Source organism: Ornithorhynchus anatinus, chromosome X4 (genome assembly GCF_004115215.2).
Source record: "Ornithorhynchus anatinus isolate Pmale09 chromosome X4, mOrnAna1.pri.v4, whole genome shotgun sequence".
In the NCBI taxonomy this organism is placed as follows: Eukaryota; Metazoa; Chordata; class Mammalia; order Monotremata; family Ornithorhynchidae; genus Ornithorhynchus; species Ornithorhynchus anatinus.
In genome coordinates this window covers 1,628,642-1,644,626 of record NC_041752.1, presented here as the reverse complement: position 1 = coordinate 1,644,626, position 15,985 = coordinate 1,628,642, and the positions used below count along the sequence as shown (strand labels likewise).

The 15,985-nt window shown below is 54.3% G+C and overlaps 1 protein-coding gene across 1 annotated transcript in view; it reads right to left on the bottom strand.

The window, feature by feature from the left end:
* Positions 1-98: 98 nt before the first annotated feature.
* The window catches only part of GUCY2C (guanylate cyclase 2C), a 40,415-nt gene continuing 24,528 nt past the window's right edge, over positions 99-15,985 (bottom strand). The window contains exons 18-27 of the mRNA XM_039910675.1: positions 13,675-13,812; positions 12,559-12,647; positions 12,346-12,437; positions 11,270-11,428; positions 9,735-9,927; positions 8,837-9,011; positions 7,974-8,072; positions 7,276-7,370; positions 4,629-4,705; positions 99-654 (exon numbers count right to left, since the gene is read on the bottom strand). Coding sequence (XP_039766609.1) covers positions 477-654; positions 4,629-4,705; positions 7,276-7,370; positions 7,974-8,072; positions 8,837-9,011; positions 9,735-9,927; positions 11,270-11,428; positions 12,346-12,437; positions 12,559-12,647; positions 13,675-13,812 — 1,295 coding nt within the window. The 3' untranslated portion in view covers positions 99-476. The remainder of the gene's footprint in view (positions 655-4,628; positions 4,706-7,275; positions 7,371-7,973; positions 8,073-8,836; positions 9,012-9,734; positions 9,928-11,269; positions 11,429-12,345; positions 12,438-12,558; positions 12,648-13,674; positions 13,813-15,985) is intronic.

Sequence of the window (15,985 nt, the reverse complement as noted above, 5' to 3'; positions counted from 1 at the left end):
ACAGGGTGCCTGACTCTGGGCTGATGTATAGAGTAAGTTAAATTGCACATCGGGTCCGTTGCATTTTGGGGCGGCCTTTAGATAGGAACGGCAAAACAGATCCGTTGGAGGTTTTAATGACATCGCCACCAAACACATCGATGCCCATCTCCAAAAACGGCAAATTAAATAGGGGTGACGAGGGGGGTGACTGAAAAACAACGGAGGGGAGGGCTCGGGGGAGATACTATCCCAGAGGAAAAGCAAATACAAGCCGCGGTTCATTCCCCGACTCTGCTGGGCAGGGAAAATCGACCGTCGAGACAACGGCCACGACGATCCAGAAGCCCCCGCCGTCGACGGGCCGCCTTCGAGTCCGGCAAGAGAAGGCGCGTCTCCGGAGCCGTTACGGAGGACGGACGGGGCTTCCCGGCCTGGGCCTGCTCTGGGAAGGAGCCGGGGGGATTCGCGTTTCCGCAATTTGAAGTCTCCAAGGCCTACAGGTATGTGCCGCTGCTGTGGTCGGGAGTGGCCACCTGCAGATACTGCAGAGAGCCTTCCCGGTAACTGGCCACCCGGGAAGGCTTTTGCCGCTTGAAGCCCTCCGCCTGTCTCTTCCGCAAGGACTCCGTGATCATATTGGAGAATTCGGCCTGTAGCCGCTGCTGGTTTTCCCTGGGGGAGGAGGAGAGCCGGAAAATTTGCAGCCATTTTTAGTTTTTGTTTATTGTTTTGTAAATGGGATTTGTGGAGCACTTATTACGCGTCGTGCTGCTCTAAACGCTGGGTTAGATACAAGCTAGTCGGGTTGGACAGAGTCCCTGCCCACGTGGGGCTCACGCTCTTAATCCCCATTTTACGGACGAGGGAACGGAGGCACAGAGAAGTAATAATGTTGCTATTTGTTAAGCCCTTACTATGTGCAGAGCACTGTTCTTGAGCGCTGGGGTAGATACAGGGTCATCAGGTTGTCTCACGTGAGGCTCACAGTCTTAATCCCCATTTTACGGACGAGGGAACGGAGGCCCAGAGAAGTAAAGTGACTTGTCCGGGGTCCACCCGGCTGACGAGTGACAGAGCCGGGATTAGAACCCAGGTCCTTCTGACTCCCCGACCCACGTACTATCCACTAGGCTGCACTGCTTCTCTTGGTCCAGGGTTCCTCGGGCCCGGACATCTCCGGGACTCAGAATTTGCCCTCTTTTTTCCATTCACCTTCTACCACTCGATCTAAAGGTTGACCCTGGCCCTATCCCTAAGGCTACCCCCAACCTCCGCCCCATCCCTACCCCCAGCCACACTCATGGTATCTGAGCGGCCACTGGGTACGGTGCGCTGTCCTAGCCACCGGGGCCTAGCGGGAAGAGCCTGGGAGTTACAGGACCTGGATTTCCAACGCCGGCTCCGCCGTTGCTCGGCCGTGTAACCTCGGTCAGGTCACCTTCACTTCTCTGGGCCTCAGTTCCCTCATCTGCAAAATGGGGATTGGGACCGTGAGGCCCTCGTGGGACACGATGTCCAACCTGACTGTGTCATATCTTTGCCAGAGCGGAGTCCATACAGTGCCTGAGACATAGTAAACAATTAACAAATGCCATATAATAAAATAGAAAATGGCCCATTGCCTGTTCAAAAGGAACTTCCGCTCTCTGATATGGGGGAGTCGAACCCCAGTTCAAACCCAATCCTAACCCTGACCTTTAGCCTTAACTTTCCCCCTCCTCCTAGCCCTAATGTCGTTAAATGACCCCTGAGGTTGCTGCCGGGTGTATTTTGATTTGGGGAAACGCTTCAGCCAAGACCTTTCACTTCCCCCAAATGGAAGCCTCTTGCGCTTGGTCACGTAGCACTCTAGAAAGTCCCCAGGTTTTTCACTCCAGAAAGAGGGGTAGAATAAATAATGGTAATTATGATATTTGTTAAGCACTTACTGTGTGCCAAGCACTGTTCTAAGTGCTGGGTTAGATGGAAAGTCATCAGGTTGTCCCACGTGGGGCTCAGTCTTCATCCCCATTTTACAGATGAGGGAACTGAGGCCCAGAGAAGTTGAGTGGCTTGCACAAGGTCACACAGCAGACAAGTGGCGGAGCCGGGATTAGAACCCACGTCCTCTGAGTCCCAAGCCCAGGTTCTTGCCACCGAGCCACGTGGCTTTAGACCCCGATTTTGGCTTCCAACCTCCGCAGTCTCAACTGTCCCGCTGAGATTTGAGCGTGTGTGTGTTTGGCGGGGGTATGGGGAGTAAACCCTTATCCATCCCCCGCCGTATCCAAGCCCCCGCCCCACCTCCGTACTAACTGCTGGGGGTCCATTGCTCACAAATGCCTTTTTTTATGGCATTTAAGTGCTTACTACATTCCAGCCACTGTACTAAGCACTGGGGTAGATAGAAGTTAATCAGGTTGGACACAAGCCGTGTCCCACAACCCGGGGGCTCACGGTCTTAATCCCTATGATACAGATGAGGGAACTGAAGCCCAGAGAAGTGGAGGGATTTGCCCAAGGTCACACAACAGACAAGTGGCAGAGCTGGGACTAGAACCCAGGACCTGCTGACTTCCACACCGGATCTCTATCCGCTAGGCCACGTTGTTTCTCTTTTCCAAGCCCCTAAAGCCAAGGAAAAAATTGAAATGGCGACTGAGGCGGATGAGGCGAAACCAAGAAAATCAACCCCTCTTCTCAACTGAAGCAGTGTGGCCTCGTGGAAAGAATTCGGGTCTGGGAGTCACTCCCCCAACTTACGTGCTGTGTGACCTCCGGCAAGACATTTGCCTGCTCTGTGCCATCATTTCTTCAGCTGTAAAACTGGATTGAGTACCTGTTCTTTACGAGCCTCGCGTGGGACGGAAACTGCGTCCGACCCGATTATCTCGTATCGGCCCCATTGTTTAGTACTATGGCCGGCGCAGAGTAAGCGCTTAACAAATACCGCAGTTATTATTATCATCGTTATCCGGCTCTGGCCATTACTGCCCCTTCCTCTTGCCCGGCCCCCTTGGTTTTACCTCGGTAACCGAGATCACAGCCTTACCCCACACTTCCCCAATTGGCTTCTTCACAAAACAGATTAGACACCCACGCGTACGTATGTTACACGTGGAGGTACACATGTGTAGGGTGACAGTGTGGCCTAGTGGAAAGAGCCAGAGGAATGGGTTCTCATTCCAGCTCCGCCACCCATCTGCTGCGTGACCTTAGCCGAGTCACTCGCTTCTGTTTCCTTAAGGGTAAAATGGGGGTCCAACACCTGTTCTTCCTCCCAGGTGGGGCAAAGAGCGTATCCACCTTTAAGGCCAACTGATGCCCCAAAGCTGCCTAACTCTGTCACTCTTGCCAGAGTCGTGTGGCCTGCTGGGATCAGTTTCCTCCTCTTTTCGCCTATCGGCGTGTCGGTAGGGCTGTCTAGGTAGCAGAATTTGGTGGCCAGGTTCAGTTCTTCATTTCTAGCGAAAATATCTGGTTTCGTGAAAGGCTGCCCGAGTGTAGGCTCGTGTACCTGTACCGAACCTCATGCGTCCCCAGACCGATCATCACCTGTACAGCGGATACTGGCACAAGCCACAATAAATAAATCTGTGACAGACCCGCTCGCGCCCCTCTCCCCGCCCACCCACAGTACCGACACGTGCGCTCACTAAGACACAGTCCCACAGTCACTTCTTTTACTAGCTCTCCTGTGTGACCGTGGGCAAGTCACTTCACTTCTCTATGCTTCAGTGACCTCATCTGTAAAATGGGGATGAAGACTGTGAGCCTCACGTGCGATAACCTGACTACCCTGTATCTCCCCCAGCGCTTAGAACAGTGCTCTGCACGTAGTAAGCGCTTAACAAATACCAACATTATTTTTATTACTGTCCGCTTCTCCGGTTCAACCCCGTTTCCCACCTCAACAGCGAGGGGCTCTGGGCTGCTCGCCCTCGATCTGCCCCCCGCCCCGGCCTGGTGGGCGGTTACGAGGATGTCCTCACGCAGCGCTACGCTGGAAAAGCAGCGTGGCCTAGTGGCTAGAGCCCGGGCCTGAGAATCAGAGAGACCTGGGTTCTCATCCCGGCTCCGCCGCTTGTCCGCTGTGTGACCTCGGGCAAGTCGCTTGACTTCTCTGTGCCTCATCTGTAAAATGGGGATTAAGATTGTGAACCCCAGGTGGGGCGGGGACTGTGTCCGACCTGATTAGCTTTTATCTACACCAGCACTTAGAACAGTGCTTGCCACATAGTAAGCGCTTAACAGATACCATCATCATTATTATTATTATTACGCATGATGTCATCTGGTCAAGTGCGGTTGGGGGAGGAGCCCGCTAGTCGGACCTTTCTTAGTAACAACAACAATTATTATTAAGGTATTAGTTAAGTGCTTACTATGTGCCAGGCACCATACTAAGCGCTGGGGTGAGTACAAAGAAATCAGGTTGGATACAGTCCCTGTCTCACGTCGAGCTCCCCGTCTCAGACCCCATCTTGCAGATGAGGTACCTGAGGTCAAGAGAAGTGAAGCGACCCGCTCAAGGTCACAGAGCGGACAAGTGCCGGAGCGAGGATTAGAACCCGTGACCTTCTGACTTCCGGGCTCGTCCTCTTTAAGACAAGCGTGAGGCTGAAAACATGGAGCCTCCACCTCCCCACCCCGGGCCCCAGGCTTACACAGATGGTGGCGTGGGCAGGTTATACTCCTGGTGTTTCATCCCCGTCAGCCAGAACGTGGTCTCCGTCCCCTTGCCCTAGTGAGAGGGAAGATAGACAGACGTTCATTAGCTCAGCCCCCGGACCCCAGACCCGCCTTGGGCTCCGGGCCGGACGGTAAGCCAGCGCTCCGGGGCGCTTCGCCGAGGCGGCGATCGACAACGTCAAGTGACCCTGGGCGAGTCGCATCACTTCTCTGGGCCTTGGCTCCCTCATCTGTCAGTCAGTTGTATTTATTGAGCTGTTTCTGAGTGCACAGCCTGTACTAAGCACTTCGAGGGTACAGTTTGACAAGTCACATTCCCTGCCCACAATGACCTTATAGCCTAGAGACTGTAAAATGGGGATTGCCGCTGTGAACCTCATGCGGGACACGGGCTGTCCCCAACCTGGTTAATATGTATCTGTCCCAGCGTTTAGGTCAAGCAAGGAACGTAGTAAGCGCCTAACGAAATGCCATTAAAAAACCCCTCTAAGTAGCCACCCTCCCTCTGTGTCAGAGCCTGATCATCTTGTACCCCAGTGCCTAACATAGTGGCTGGCACACGACAAGGCGGATAAGTACCGTTATTTTTAATAATAGTGCAGATTTTGAGAGTTACAATTTTAGAACATTGGGAAGCGGCGTGGTCTAGTGGTAAGAGCACAGGCCTAGCAGTCAGTTGTCTTCTGCGTGACCTTGGCCGAGTCACTTCTCCGGGCCTCCGTCTCCTCCACCGCAAAATGGGAATTCGGTGCCTGTTCTCCCTTCTACTTAGATTGTGAGCATTATGCGGGACGGGGATTGTGGCTAACCTGGTTGACTGGTTTCCACACCTAGTAAGCACCTGACAAAGACCATAATAAATAGAGTAACGAAGTCTAAATAAATAAGGTTTTGGTCTGGACCAGACGCTTGGCCTGAGGCCCCTGCTGGTCTTTTTATTCACGGGACTTGTTGGACTCTGAACTTTGGCTTTTACGTTGTTTGTGCCTTCCTTCTTGTGGCCGTAGCCAAACCCTTCCTCACCTGCTTCCGAGATTGCGAGCCCTCGAAGGACCTAGGACTGTATCTAATTCCCACCGATGTATTTTTCCACCCCCCCACCCCCCCCCCGGTGCTCAGTACAGCTGCTCCGCACCCAAGTAGGTGCCTAACGAATACTCCGCGGACCGGTACTGCTGTTGCTATCTCAGTCGCTGCTGTGGGAACCGGGACGTGGGAGGGGAACGCAACGCCCTGGAGCAAAGGTGGGGGGAAATTAGTGGTCTTCCCCCCACGCCCAGAAAGACGGGGTTCAGGCCCACCCCAGGATGACATCGTTGCGTTACTCTGCGTGTGCGCATAAAACAGTGGGATGATGTCATAGCAGGCACAGGGGGGGTGGGAATTAGGGGCTCCCTCCCAGCCAGAAAGACGGGGTTCGGGCCCACCTCGGTATGACGCCATTACATTACTCTGCATGTGCACAGAGAACAATGGGATGACGTAAACACCAAGCGGCGGGCGTTGGCACATTCTTCCCTGCTTCTGGGGGGGGCGGGCTAATGGGTGATAATAATAATAATTATTATTATGCCATCTGTTCAGTGCCTCCTCTGAGCCAAGCACCGTTCTAAGCGCTGGGAGAGATACCGAGGTCATCAGGCTGTCCCACGTGGGGCTCACGCTCTCCATCCCCATTTTACAGAGGAGATCACTGAGGCCCAGAGAAGTGAAGCGGCTTGCCCAAGGTCACACGGCAGACAAGTGGCGGAGCCGGGATCAGAACCCACGTCCTCTGACTCCCAAGCCCGGGCTCTCGCCACTAAGCCACATGAAGCCCTGCGATTACTGGACGTCCCAGGCTGGAACAGTTTGGTTTTTCTTCCCACCGGAGTCTCTCCGGCTTTTTTTCTGGGCGTTACTGATTATCTGTCTCCCCTATAGACCTTCAGCTCACTGTGGGCGGGGAATGTGTTTGTTTATTGTTCCGTTGGACTCTCCCGAGCGCTCGTACAGTGCGCTGCGCACGGTAAGCGCCCAATCAGTACGACTGAATGAATGAATGAATCTCCAGGTGGGCCTCCCCTCGGTTATCAGAAGAGAAGCAGCGCGGCTCAGTGGAAAGAGCCTGGGCTTGAGAGTCAGAGGACACGGGTTCGAATCCTGGCTGTGACTGTGGGCAAGTCACTTCTCTGTGCCTCAGTTACCTCCTCTGGAAAATGGGGATTAACTGTGAGCCTCACGTGGGACAACCTGATGACCCTGTATCTCCCCCGGCTCTTAGAACAGTGCTCTGCAAGTAGTAAGCGCTTAACAAATACCAACATTATTGTTATCAGCAGTCACACCTTTAAGTGGGGCAGGTTTCTCAAGTTCGGTGGACTCTCCGCTCCCCGGCTGTGGGAGCCAAAGGGCACCCCAGGGAGCCTCACGGATGATGAGCGATGCTGGCTGGAGTTCTCGTGATGTTCCAGGGAGATGGGTCAGGCTGTTTATTATTCGACTGGATTCTCCCAAGCACTTAGTGCAGTGCTTTGCACATAGTAAGCGCTCAGTAGAGACGATTGAGTGAACGAATGGTGGTATGGAAGACACTGTGTGTGTGTGAGAGAGAGAGAGAGAGAAGGGGAGAGAGGCACTTACCTTTAGAAACGTTTCTCCTCTTACTTCGTACAGGAACTGGCACTGTGTCCTTTTGAGAATGGCGATAGTGGAGCCACTTACGTGAATCCTCAATGCTAGAAACAAACGAACAAAAAGGCAGAAGGACTTTGACTCGGGAAACTGGTTTCAGCGGGGTTGCCTCTCCCCGGGGTCTGCGGCGGTTCTCGGTCCGGGCTGCAGTGGGGTGAAGGAAAACCTGCTGATTCCAGGGCCCTTCCTTTCAATCGGTCAATCGATCACTGGTATTTACTGAGTGCTTCCCGTGTGCGGAGCACTGTACTAAGCACTTGGGGAGTGCTCTCTAACAATATGACCCATTGTCCCTGCCTCTTAGATTACAGGCACTGTGTGGGACAGGGACCGGTTATCTCGCATCTACCTTGGCTCTCAGCACCTAGGAAATGCCGAATAGACTATGATTATTCTCACTAGTATGATGATTATGGTGATTCTTCAGGGAGCTTGACCACCTTTCCCCCAAACTGGGTAGCAGAACAAGAGTCTGGATCTGAGTGGACAGAGGAGGGAGTCGCTTTGGGGGAAGAACCCCAGTGGTGAACGGAAAGGCCACGTGCTGGACCCGGGGAGAGATGGCTCCCGTCCACCTCGTGATCTCTCGGGTCCCGCCCTGTCGGATGGCGGCGGGGAGGGGATGGAGGAAGGGGGCCAGGGCTTACGGAGGCCAGTCGACTCCATCCTGGAGGCCGTGTTCACCGTATCTCCAAACAGACAGTAACGGGGCATCTTAATTCCAACCACTCCGGCGGCACACGGACCTGGAAGGGGAGCCGGGAGGAGGAGGAGGAAGGGTTACCGGTCACCCCGCGTTGCCCACCGCTCTGAGATCCCCAGCGGGCGGAGGTACGCCTCCGGCTGGATGTGTCTGAAGCCGCTTGGGTGCTCCCCGCCGGCCTCGGGCTCCGGGGCTGGGCAGGGGGCGAGGGCGGAGGCGGGCGAGAGAGGAGAGAGAGAGAGAGAGGAGCCCACCTGGCTTCGGAGCCCCAGCTTCGTCTCCCCGCTCTACGCGCCTTCCCGACTCACAGACCCACGGGGGAACCACCCCAGCCCCACCTGCTTCCTTCCTTCCAGGCCCACTAGGACATTAAAACCACGTAGTTACAGGAGCTGGAAGGGACTAAAGTCAGCTTTCGGGGAGCCACTGAGGCCCGCCCCGCCCTCAGACGTTCGGCCCTGCAAAGCTGGGAAGATTCACCCCTCCCCAACCCTCAATTCCTACGCTGTGATCCCGTCACACCCTGCGGGCACGCACGGCACCGTCCCCGTTCCCCCGGTCCCCGGTCACACAGACCCCACCCCAGACAGACGGAGACATGAGGCCGTTGGCATCCTCGACCTCCGCCACCCCTTTGACACGGTCACTTTCCTCAAGGTAGAGCCGGCCCTGCTTTATACGAGTCCTCTCAAGTCCAAACTAGCCCCGGCATCCTCAAGTGACCAGCAGCAGCGGGGAGAAGTCTGGGAGGTGACCAGGTCCTCCCGGCCGGGGCCCGCGCACGGCACCGGAGGCCGAAACCCCTACCGGAGTGCACGCCGATGCGAATCCAGACGGGCAGGCCGGGGAGGTGGCGGAGTTCGAAGGAGCCCATGAAGCTGAGGATATCCAGTGCCATCTTGGCGATGTCCACCGCGTGCCGGTGGCCGTTCCTCTTTGGCAAACCGCTAGCCACCATGTAGGCATCGCCGATGGTCTCCACCTGTGGGGACGGTTGGACGTCGCCAGCCGGGGCCGCTGGAACCCGTCGGGGCCGGAGTAGCGGGGAAGCAGCGTGGCCTACTGGGAAGAGCCCGGGCCGGGGAGTCGGAGGACCCGGGATCTAATCCCGGCCCCGCCACTTGGCTGCTGCTGACCTTAGGCCAGTCAGTTGGCTTCCCGGCGCCTCCGTTTCCTCATCGGTAAAATGGGGTTGAAATTCCCCTTTCCCCTCCTACTAAGACGGTGATCCCCGTGTGGGACAGGCACCGCGTCTGACCAGATGATCTTGAATCTCTCCCAGAACTTAGCACAGTGGTTGGTTTAATGAAAGCGCTTAGCAAATGACAACGATTATCGTTATTATTAGCCATCATCACCGCCAACACCCGCCTTGGTTTGGGCCTGAAACTAGGAGAGCAAGGGATGAGAAGGATGAAGAGCCAACAGGTTAAGAAACTCTGTTTCTCTCTCTCTCTCTCTCTGTCTTGTCACCGACTGCTTTTGAGTTCCGCTCTCTCCCGACCGCCACGGCCTCTTGTTTCTGCACTGACCGGCCTCTGCAGACCTCCAGATTCACCCCTCATCAGCGGCTCCCCAACATGAGCGAGCCTCGTAATTACCGAGCACCCCTTCCCTACTGAGATCAATCCTTCGGCGGGGTGGATCTCTCAGTCCTCTTCCCCCCCAGACCCCAGTTATTTTCAGCGCAGCTCCGCCGGGTTACCTTGTAGACGTCGTGGTGGTCCAGGATATGGTCAAAGCTCATGTAGACGTCATTGAGCATGTCCACTACCTCCATAGGCGTGCTGTACTTGCAGATGGTGGTGAAGCCCACGATGTCGCTGAAGTAGATGGTCACTTCCTCGTACAACTCCGGTTCCACCAGCCCCGTCTCCTTCAGGGACTTCACCACCAACCTGAGGAGAGGGAGAAACCCTCAGGGCTCTGTGGTAGCGAGGGCGGGAGGGGACGTCGGCCTCCGGCCGCCCGGACTCCCGGGGCCAGGGGAGGCGAGTCAGCCTGGTCGTCGTACCTGACGTGCCGACTGAGACGCCCCCCATCCAGTGCCGGGGAGGGTCGGAGCTGGGAGCCGACCCCAGGGCTCCGTCCCTTGGTGTGCTGGGGGACGGAAGAGGAGATAATCTAAGGGACGAATTTAGGTCTCCACTTGCATCTCTTGCCTGGCGCGTAGCAGAGTGCTTCGCACACAACAGCCCGGCCTAGAGAAGCGGCACCGTGTAGTGGATAAGCCCGGGGCGGGGAGTCAGAAGGTCAAGGGTTCTAATCCCAGCTCCACCACCTGCCTGATGTGAGACCTTAGGCAAGTCACTTCACTTCTGGGTGCCTCAGTTCCCTCGTCTGTAAAATGGGGATGAAGGCTCTGTGGGACAGGGACCGTGCCCAACTCCATTGTCTCGTATCTACCCCAGTGCTTGATACGGTGTCTGGTAAGGAGTAAGTGCTTAACAAATATCACGGTTATTATTATTGTACTGCTATTATTGTATTAAGAAGCAGCAGGGTTTAGTGGATGGAGCATGGGAATCAGGAGGACCTGGGTTCTAATCCCATCTCTGCCACATGCCTGCTCTGTGACCTGGGGCAAGGCATTTTACTTCTCTGGGCCTCGGTTCCCTCAACTGTAAAATGGGGATTGAAACTGTGAGCCCCATGTGGGACAGGGACTGGGTCCAACCCGATTTGCTTGTATCCAACCTAGCGCTTAGTACAGTGTCTGGCACATAGTATGCGTTTAACAAATACCATAATTACTATTCTTGCTGTGGGCAGGGAATGTGTCTATCATATTGTACTTTTCTAAGCGCTTAGTACACTCTTCTGCACACAGTAAGTGCTCAATAGGAGAAGCAGTGTGGCTTAGTGGACGGACCATGGGTCTGGGAGTCAGAAGGACCTGGGTTTTAATCCCGGCTCTGCCTCATGTCTTCCGTGTGACTTTGGGCAAGTCACTTCACTTCACTGGGGCTCAGTTCCCTCATCTGTAAAAGGGGCATTAAGAGTGTGAGCCCCACATGGGACAGGGACTGGATCCAACCTGATTAACTTGGCTCTATCCCTGTGTTCAGAACAGCGCTTTGCCCATAGTGTTTAACAAGTACCCTAATTATGATTCTCATTACTCTCCCAGGGGCTTAGCACGGTGCTCTGCGCACCGTAAGAGCTCCAAAAATACAGTCGAGTGAATGAAAGAAAAGGATAGCGCTCCCCACAGGGCAGCTTCCCCCCAGAAGGCCCAACCTGGGGAGGAGCATGAAGTTGAGCCTGTCGGCCCGGTCCCGCTCGGCCTTGTAGAGCTCGGTCCGCTCCTCCACCAGGTGCTCCAGATTCCGCGAGTAGAGCTGCAGGCGCCGGATCAGGGTGTCCATGTAGCTCTCGCTGTTCTGGCTGTGGAAGTTCCTGCCGGGGGAGAGTAGCACCGGGGATGTCGAGCGGGAAGACGCCCCCTCCCCGCCGCCGACGTCGGAAAGATCCTCCAGGCTGGAAGCTCGTTATGGGTGGGGAACGTGTCCGCTAACTCTGTGGTGTTGGCTCAGTACGGAGCTCTGCACCTAGCAAGCAGTCGGGAAATGCCACCGATTGATTTCAGGGCGGGCTCGTTTGTGGGCGGAGAACGTGTCCGTTGTATCGTTAGACTGTACTCTCCCAAGCGCTCGCTACAGAGCTCCGCACGTAGTAACCTCTCCGTAAATACGATTGACTGACGGAGTGGCGAGACCTCGGGGGAAGACCGTAGGACCAGGGGCCAGGCCACCTGGACCCCAGTCCGGACTCTGTCACTTGCCTGCTGGTTGATCTTGAGCAGATCGCTGAATCTCTCCAAACCTCAGTTTCCTCGTCTGTAAAATGGGGAGAACCCTGCCCTCTCTCCCTCTTCGACTGTGAGCCCCGGGTAGGAAAGGGACTGTGTCCGACCCGCCGGTCTGGGAACGGTATTCGTTAAGTGCTTACTGTGAGCCGGGAACCATACCGAGAGCTGGGGTAGATAGAAGTTAATCACGTTGGACACGGTCCCTGGGGCTCGCGGTCTTTATGGTCATTTTACAGATGAGGTTCAGAGAAGTGAAGTCACCTGCCCAAAGTCACACAGCAGACAGGCAGTGGAGTGCTTAACCACTACCACAATTATAATCATGGTTATCATGAGTGTTATTAGGACAGTTGCAGGAGAAGCCAAGACTTTAGACTGTAAGCTCGTTGCGGGAAGGGAATATGACTGTTTAGTGGTGCATTATCCTCTCCCGACACTTAGTACAGCGCCCCGCACACAGCGAGCGCTCAACGAATGCTGTTGAATGAAGGGCCCGGCCACCTACCCGTAGAGCTTAGCCAGAGTGCTCTCGATTTTCTTGAAGTCGGGCCTCTTCTCCGGATCCTCCTCCCAGCAGCTCTTCACCAGCAGATAGACCTAGGGGACCGAGCCGAGGTAGACCAGCTGAACCCCGGGAGGCCCGTCCGGGGAGGGAGGGGAGGCCAGGACGGGGGGACAGGACGGGAGGGGACGGGGGAGACGACACACATGGCTTTACCTCCACCTCTTTTTCCTCTGCGTTCTCCAAAAACAGATCTGGGCGGAAGGGCTTCGAACCTTCGGCCTTCTCCACTCGGTAGATTTTCTCTGATGTCAAGGGAAATGGAACCACTCAGTCCAGCGGGAACGTATGTCTTATATATATATATATATATATATATATATATATATATATATATATGGTATATTTTAATTATAAAAATGATAATTACGGTGTTTAAGCGCTTACCATGTGCCAAGCACTGTTCTAAGCACTGGGGTAGATACAAGGTAATCAGGTTGTCCCAGGTGGGGCTCACAGTCTTAATCCCCATTTGACAGATGAGGTAACTGAGGCCCAGAGAAGTGAAGTGGCTTGCCCAAGGTCACCCAACAGACGAGTGGTGGAGCCGGGATTAGAACCCTCATCCTCTGACTCCCAAGTCCGGGCTCTTTCCATTAAGCCACGCTGCTTCTCTAAGGACTCAGTATGTGCCAGGTACTGTTCCAAGCGCTGGGGTAGATAGGAGTTTATCAGGTTGGATATAGTTCCTGTCTCACATGGGGCTCATGGTTTTAATCCCCATTTTACAGGTGAGGGAACTGAGGCCCAGAGAAGCAAAGTGACTTGGTCCCACAGCAGACAGGAGGAGGAGCCGGGATGAGAACCCGGGTCCTTCCGATGCCCAGGCCCGGGCTCTCTCTGCTAGGCCACACTGCTTCTCACTATGCATTTGGGCTAGAACAGCTTCGGGGAGTTGAGGGAGACTTTTCTGCTCAGTGTTCTGGGGCCCCAAGGCCAGCCCACAGGAAATCCAAGTATCTTATCTCCAAACTGGCGCTAACGAGAGTACAGCCATATTGTCCTGTCCTAAGCGCTCAGTACAGTGCTCTGCCCACAGCGAGGGCCCAATAAATGCCACTAGTTTACTAACGGGGCAGGGCCTGCCCAGCCCAGCTGCCAATCACCGTTGCCGGGATCCCGGGCTCCATGGGGCCCACAGAGAGACGTCCTGCCTGTCCGTCAAGTGGACCTTTCTCTGCCGGCCCCAGTTGACGGGAGAGACCCCCCCCCCCCACCCCAAGCCGCGGCGGAGAGCGGAGTGAGGGCGTGGACGGACGTGGACCCCCATACCTTTGGGGTCCCAGCAGCACAGGGTATGGAAGGTCTCCTTGCGTAGGATGATCTCCTGGGCGATTATGCCGTAGCTATAAACGTCGCCCTTCTGGGATTCGCTGGCACGCCGGAGGTGTTCGGGAGCCGTCCACAGGTCTGTGAGGTCGCAAGGAGAAAGAGGGAAGGCGCTTAGAACGGTGTTTGACACCCAGGATGCGCTTAACGTATACCGTAATAATAATAGAAGAGGAAGGAGGTTAGGTTCCTATAACTTCCCCTTCCTCTTCCTTGGGTTTTCCTTCCTCCTCCTCCCTCAATGGGAAAGGGGGACAGAAGAGGGAGCTGAGAAGAGGGAGGGAGAGAGATAATAATAATGTTGGTATTTGTTAAGCGCTTACTATGTGCAGAGCACTGTTCTAAGGGCTGGGGGAGATCCAGGGTCATCAGGTTGTCCCACGTGAGGCTCCCAGTCTTCATCCCCATTTTACAGATTAGGGAATTGAGGCACAGAGAAGTGAAGTGACTTGCCCACAGTCACACAGCTGACAGAGGAAGAAGAGAGGAAGCCGAGAAGAATTCCAGTTCCCCTTCCTCCTACCCCTACGATGCTCCCTCCTTCTCACCTCTGACCCAGCCGGCACTTCCACCCCTCAGGATGCCCCGCCATTTCCAAACTTTCAGGGCCCACCAGAAACGTCAACCACTGGAGGAGGCCTTCGCCGATCTGGCCCCCATCTTCCCATCTCGCCTTCCCGCAAAGCACCTCAGCTCTCGTCCACTTATCCGCTCATTTCTTGTGTCTATTTATAACCCACCCTTCCCATTCTAAACCACAGAATAGTCCACATTCTCAGATTGTCAGCTCCTAAAATCAGGGATTATGCCCTTGCTTTCTTTTATATGCCACCCCGCTGCTCCTCAGCCTCATCCACTCCTCCCTCCAAGTGCCCTATACAAGGCGGATGCCCCGGGTGATGCTCAGCATCCATTAGGAGCTTAACCCACGCCAATAATGCATGACTCAGTGGAAAGAGCATGGGCTTTGGAGTCAGAGGTCATGGGTTCAAATCCCAGCTCTGCCACCTGTCAGCTGTGTGACTGTGGGCAAGTCACTTAACTTCTCTGTGCCTCAGTTCCCTCGTCTGTAAAATGGGGATTAAGACTGTGAGCCCCACGTGGGACAACCTGATTCCCCTGTGTCTACCCCAGCGCTTAGAACAGTGCTCGGCACATAGTAAGCGCTTAACAAACACCAACATTATTATTATTATTATTATTATTAATGCTTTTCCCGGCAAGATTATCCCCACAGATTGGGAATAGTGGCTGTGCTACTTGGCGTCGGTGACCTTGGGCAAGTGACTTCACTTCTCTGAGCCCCAGTTCCCTCATTTGTAAAATGGGATTAGGACTCTGAGCCCCTTGGGGGTCATGGACCATGTCCTACTCGATTTGTCCATTCCAAGCGCTTAGTACAGTGCTTTGCTCATAGTAAGCGGTCAATAAATACTATTGAATGAATTAGCTTGTATTTACTTCAGGGCTTAGAACAGTACTAAGTGCACATTTAACAAATACTGTAAACTCGTTATGGGCGGGGATTGTGTCTGCTAATTCTGTTTCATTGTACATTCCCAAGCGCTTAGTACAGTGCTCTGCACATAGCGCTCCATAAATACAATTGAAAAATATAAAAAATTATCTGTACCTCAGTTGCCTCATCTGTAAAATGGGGATTAAGACTCTGAGCCCTATGTGGGCCGTGACCTGTGTCTTAGTTGATTAGCTTGTATCCGTCACAGTGCCCGGCACGTAGTAAGTCCTTAAATAGAGAAGCAGCATGGCATAGTGGAAAGAGCCTGGGCTTGGGAGGCAGAGGTCGTGGGTTCTAATTCCGGCTCTGCCACTGATCAGCCATGTGACTTTAGGCAAGTCACTTGACTTCTCTGTGCCTCAGTGACTGCATAAAATGGGGATTAAGACTGTGTGGGACGATCTGGTGACCCTGTATCTCCCCAGCGCTTAGAACATTGCTCGGCATACAGTAAGCACTTAACAAATGCCAACATTATTATTATCTTAATCATTATTATTATTAAATGGCATTAAAAAAGTCCGTTTTCACTGAGAGCAATGTGGGATGTTGAGAAGCGGCTAAACTCTCAACTCTCGGTGCTGTGAAAAAGTCGAAGTCGGCGAGGTCTCTGCAGAGTCATGGAGAGAAGGGGAGACGGAGAAAGGGGGAGACCGAGATAATCGGATAAGGAGGACCCCAATGCCAGATGGTGAAGGGGAGACAGAGGGAAAGAAACCATGCCCCGTTAAAGGG